Source organism: Delphinus delphis, chromosome X (genome assembly GCF_949987515.2).
Source record: "Delphinus delphis chromosome X, mDelDel1.2, whole genome shotgun sequence".
In the NCBI taxonomy this organism is placed as follows: domain Eukaryota; kingdom Metazoa; phylum Chordata; class Mammalia; order Artiodactyla; family Delphinidae; genus Delphinus; species Delphinus delphis.
This window is the reverse complement of record NC_082704.1, coordinates 41,233,281-41,239,035: the sequence shown is the minus strand read 5'-3', so window position 1 is coordinate 41,239,035 and position 5,755 is coordinate 41,233,281. Positions and strand designations below refer to the sequence as shown.

The following is a 5,755-nucleotide window of genomic DNA, read 5'->3' as shown; positions in this document are numbered from 1 at the left end:
GTACCTCTGAGGAAACAGTGGGAATGAGCTTAAAGGAGATAAATACCAGAGGAGAAACGTTTGAAAGTTAAGACCCTAACTCAGGAAAGAGAGATACTGATACCCTTGTATCCTGAGTATTGACATGTATATCTATGGAAACTCATATGAAAGCTCTATGTATTTGCATTTCCACTAGTTTCCGGTCAGATGGCAGTTAGTGCAATTTGTGTCCAGGAAAAGAACGTCTAACAGTCTCCTACCTAGAACACTACAATTAGATAGCTTTTAAAAGAGTGAGAACCTCCTGTGACTTCTCACAGATATAGAGTATGCTCGAAATGCTGATTTAGTGAAAGCAATTCTGGAGGTCAGGGCTAGAAGTTGCTACAGTGTTCATCCAATAATCAGAAGAGGATATAACCACAGTGAGAAACAACCAGAATTGTAGGGAACTTCATATGGATAAGGATGGGTAAGGGGTCTGGTCTTTACTCAAAGATCCAGGAAAAGCCAAGTCCTGGGGATGAGGTTGACATGAGATATGGGCAGTAGGAACCTAGGGCCTCTCAAAGAGGAAGTAGTCTGAATGAAGAAAAATCACTCTTTCACTAATGAAAATGAGGACTATTTTTTAGTGATGCTTAAGATATTGAAAATTTCAGTTGTGTTCTTGGCCTCTCCAAGTGCCCTTTCATTCAGGGAAAAGTGTTGTTAGCTCAGCCCAGGGACACTGGTTTTTCATTTAGCCACGATATCAATAGTCATTTGGCCAGCCTCTCCATCGCTGGAAACACGATCCCTATTCCCGACCCTGCTGTTGAGGCTTTCTGTGCCCTGGATAACTTGAAAGCCAGTGTTGAAAATCAGGGCCAGATTAAGATGTATATCAACGAAGTGTGTCGGGAGACTGTGTCACTTTGCTGCAACTCATTTCTGCAGCAGGCCGGATTAAATTTGTTAATAATCATGACAGTTATTAATAACATGCTTGCCAAGTCCGTTTCAGACTTGAAGTTTCCTTTGATACCAGAGGGAAGTGAATGTGCTGAGGGGCACGTTGTGAAACCCTTGATGGGTTTGTCTGAAAAGCCAGTCTTGGCGGGGGAGTTGCTGGGAGCCCAGATGTTGCTCTCCTTCTTGTCCCTCTTTATCAGGAACGCAAACAGACAGCTTCTCCCAGAAATCCCGGCCTCTTAAATGGCCCCCTCCAACAGGATGGGACTGATCCACCCCGAACCAAAACCCGATCAGTGAACCACACACTTGTGTTCTCAATCAAAGACTCTGCAGTGGGTGCTATTGAAGATCCAGCCTTAGCCAGTAGCCGTATCTCTGGGTGAAAGTTACACTTGCTAAATCCAGGACCACTCTCTTGTTGGCCAGGCAGGGGTTCCCACAGAGCTTTGAGTAACCTCTTGGTTTTGCAGTCTGCAGGCAGTGCGCATTGTAAATTGCTCCCTTGCGGCCTTCTTCCTGTGGTAAAGGGATCATTTCAGCTGTGTGGTGAAAGGACAACATTTTCTAGCCTGACAAGGGATGCCTTGCCTGTGGTGGTCTCCCTGTCTAAGCTGGACCGTCTTGTGGAGACCAGACCCATATGGGAGCTTGTGCCGAAAATGCATTGGTTGCTGCGTAGGTTGAATTCTTTTTCATTTACTCTCTTTTCTTCACGAGCCTATGGATGGTAAACCTGTTCAGCAAAAAATGTACACTCCCCTTCTATGAGTTGTACTGACTCAGCCTCGTCCACCAAGTCTGCATTTTTATGTATCACCAATAAAGCTGTGTGCTTTAGCTGGCAAAAACGAGAACATGGTACTTGTCTTTGAGTTTATAGTCTGCGTGAAGAGGAAGCCCAAAATACATGATCAGTGCTAACTAACTGGGGCGTTTGCTCCTGAAGAATGTCCGCCTAGCAGTGCCCACAGGAGGCAGTGGAAGAGATGGGCTGCAGGGTTCAGGATAAGCTTCCAGAAGGGGCTGGGGGCGGGGCTGGGGCAGGGGAATGGGGTGGAGGGTGGAATTAAGAAGGACTGCTGGGAGGACTAAAGGAGACAGCACCTGTGAAGCAGGCAGCACAGTGCCTGATGCAGAGGAATCCTTCCCTCGATGAAGTTGTCTTTCCTCGCCTGCTGGCCTCTTAGAGAGGAAGGTCAGTATCCTTGAGGTTTTGTCTACACATCCTTGGGGGCCACAGGGCAACCCATCCCTGCACAAGTTAGTGCACAGTTATAGCAGTAACAGTTGCTACTTGCTGAGTGCCTGCTTTGTGTTGTTCTCTCTCCTGAGAAGCAGCTGTGAAACCTACTTCCAGGCCCCCTCCCTTCCTTGGGATGCCAAGCTCAAATTCCTGGCCGAGTGAAAAGGCTTGGCCGTTGCTTCCTCTGGCCAAGGAAGGGCAGAACCTCCTTTCTGCCCTATCCCTGGTACTTCTGTGGGATCCAGGAAGGGGACAGTGGAGGCCTCCGTGAATCCCCGAAGGGGTGGGAGGGCAGATGCTGAGGGGCGTGGCATGGCCATGGCTGGTCCATCCATCAGGAGACATATTCATGCCCTCCATCCAAGCCCCTGGCACCCCTTGGAGGAAAGGAAGAACACAGCCCTGCACACTGAACCACTCCATGAATCTGGGCAACTCATTCCACCACCCCCTCCCAACATTTACAGACCCCTCCCAGCAAGCCTCAGCCCCTGCATCACCAAAGCCAGGTTCCCTGCGTGTTGTTGATGTGTCCTGAAATGGTTCTCCTCCTCAAAGCCCTGGCTAACAGAGGGGACAAGAAGCTTCCTTTGGGCGGTGCTGCTTCTGAGCTCGGTGCCCTCTCCTGGTCTCCCTGGGATGTGACTCTGGGCCACTGCTCCCTGGGCATCAGCTGTGTACAAGTGCTCTGCCTTCTGACTGCCCTCCTCCATATAGAGCATAGTTTTATTTCAAATTTTTAGGGCTTTTTTTTTCAATTTTTTCCTCCCTTCTCCTGGAGTTTGGGGAGCAGGTGGGTTGCCACTCTCCTGCTTGTACTCATCCACCCCACAGTTTGGGCTGACTAGTAGTCACGGGTGCCTGCCAGGGACTCTGCCCCTTCCCAGGCCCTGCTGCCTTGATGGGCCAGCATGTGACTGTGGTTGCTGCAACATCACACCCCCAGCAACGTTCACCCCGCTGGGGCTTTGTTTGCTGGCTCTGGGGCTCTGTCTTGTTTCCAAAGAGCTGCTAACGTGGTCCCCCCTTTCTCCCAAGCCAGCCTCAGGTGGGCTGGGCAGTCTGTTTCCCACGCAGGATTGCCCTGCGGGCAGCCCTGCATGCACTTGTCCCAGTGGAGCCTGCTGGCCGATGGTGTCTTCAGCGACACCTTACTGCTCAGCCTCTGTAATCTCAGCCCAAAGGCAGAGCATTTCTCCTTCCTCCTGGCTCGGGGTCCCAAATTAACACGTGCTTCCCTCCTGCTCTGCGCTCTGCCGAGTCCCCCGTTTTGAGTCCTGCCACAGGTAGTAGGCCCACCATCTCCGAGGCAGGCATTTGGCACTTTCAGGCCACAGCTGATTCCTATCGCAGGGAGGGCCTCGGAGACCTTCTGCCCATCTCCTGAGCAATTCTGTCACAGGGCAGCCTGCCAGCATTGATGTGTCTCCACGGTGTGGTCTTGGCCCAAGTCAAGAGCCCCTTCTCCATTTGCTGGCACTGCCCTCCCGAAAACACTCCCTGCGTGTGGAAGCACAGGGCTCTGGTCTGCCCTTCATCCCTTTGTTGGTTGCTGTGCCAGGGCAGGAGCCCAGTTCCCAGTTCTGCCTACTACCGGGGTGCGGAGGGGGACTTCAGAGGGGGGCGTGGAGGGGGGGCGCAGGGGGCGGGGCGCATGCCTGCCAGTCAGGGCCTGATTAAGACATTCAGAGGCTTTCAGCACTGGAAAGACTAAGGTGCCTCCTCCCATGCTTAATTCAAAAATGAAACAGCAGGGGACCACCAAGCACAAACTAACCCACCTCTCTTCTGCAACCAAATGAGCTTCTTGCCAGGTTTCCCCATGGCAAACATTAGACAAGGTCATCAAAGCTTGAGCTTGTCACACTCTGTGGGGAGATGCCTGCCTTGATGGGGTCGCCCTAGCCGAAGCTGTCTCTTTGGTAAATCTGGAACTGCCTCCACAGACTGCCCTCCAGCTCCAGAAAGGGCCTTGGATTCCCTTCTTCTTCATCTCATTATCTTGTCTACACTTTGTGCCTGTAGGTACTGATTTCTGCACTAACTCCCAGCCTGCTACATCTCCTGGGAATTTTGTTATTTGACCCCCCCACTGCACCCCTCCCTGCCATAAGTGCAGGCAAGGTTGCAGACATCCAGCTTCCCAGCTGGTACACCCAGTCTCACACAATGCATCCCCACGGGGGCCCTTAGTGCCACTCTCAGAGCAGTTTCAACCACGATCCCCTCACTTTGAAATGTCACCAGGGACAGGCACAGCCCTCACCAAGTCGGTCTCTACGCTGGGCCACCGCAGCACCTTTTGGCTAAGAGTGTGACAGCTGTGTGCAGCACTGCCCCCCACCTCCTCGTAGCGGCCACCGGTTGGTCTAAGATGTGATGGGCACTGCAGCACAGTCCTGTGGGGCATCAGTCAGTCCCTTGTCTGCTCCTCATGCTGCATGGATCACCTTACACTCTGTCGCTTCCCCCTTCACTTTACTCACGACCTCCTCTTCCCCTGAAGGCTCATTTTCCCTTATTGCCTCTTGCTTTTGCGTGTGGCTTAGGACGGCCTTCCCCACTTCCCAATTACAAAAGGAGTCTCCTATATGGTTTCCTAATTCTTTCATACCTTTCTACTTAAAGGGTTGTCTCAGGGATATACTTGGAATTTCCTGACTCCTTTTCCAAATGGATAACCTGTTAACCCAGCACCACTTATCACTCCATTCTCACGGTATAATTGGTGCATTCTGGGACCTTCATGCACCCAGCTGAGCATCCCCGCTGTGGCTGCCTGCTGTGGAATTCCTTTTGGGGCACAACCCTTTCTCCCAGGAACCCCTCACTGACTCGGGGACCCTCTGCTCACTGGGTGGCCTGTGGCAGGTGGGGTGTGTGTGTTGGCAGGGAGGCTGTGTTGGTGCCTGTGAGCAGGCGTCTGCCCCAGGTACCTTCTCAGGACATGCTCTGGCCCACAGGAAACTTAGGAACCCCCCCGCCCTGCCTGCTTCAGCACCAAGGGAGATGGGACTGTTTTCTTCCCTCACCAAAATTGCCTCATTTTTGTGCGGCAAAACAAGTTTTTTTCTATATATAGACTTGCTCAACAATTTACATGGTAGTCATTACCCACACTGGAAATATGGCTATTGTTACATGTTGAAATCACCATGGTTTGTCTCAACCCTTCCCTTTATTTTTCTTTTGTGTGATATATTTGGTCAATCAGGAATTTACATTTTCTGTGTCTATCAATATTTTCCTATTAAACTTCTATATTTCTATTTTACTTTGGATAGTCTTGGACAGCCCAAGGTTATTAGAAAACATTTGGCTATATTTCCTTCTAATACAAATAGTTTCCTTTTCAAAGTAAGTTCCTTTGTTAACCTGTTAGTGGTGTGTGTTTTTGTGCGTGTGTACATTTGGTTTGAGGTAGGCCTTGTACCTTAATTTTCTCTGAATGTGTAATTAATTACACTAATGTCATTTTTTGCAGAATCTGGTTTTAATGTTTTGATTGAAATGTGCTACGTTGATGGATTAATTGGCAACTTTACAATTTTCCCATCTAAGCACATTTGTTTT

At 50.3% G+C, this 5,755-nt stretch overlaps 1 protein-coding gene across 1 annotated transcript; it reads left to right on the top strand.

Annotated features, from left to right (window-relative positions):
• Positions 1–450: 450 nt before the first annotated feature.
• Positions 451–1,777, top strand: LOC132418121 (protein ARMCX6-like). Its single transcript, XM_060002010.1, has 2 exons — positions 451–454; positions 629–1,777. The coding sequence occupies exons 1-2, from the start codon at positions 451–453 to the stop codon at positions 1,177–1,179; spliced, it is 555 nt and encodes a 184-aa protein (XP_059857993.1). The 3' UTR covers positions 1,180–1,777.
• The last annotated feature ends 3,978 nt before the right edge of the window (positions 1,778–5,755 follow it).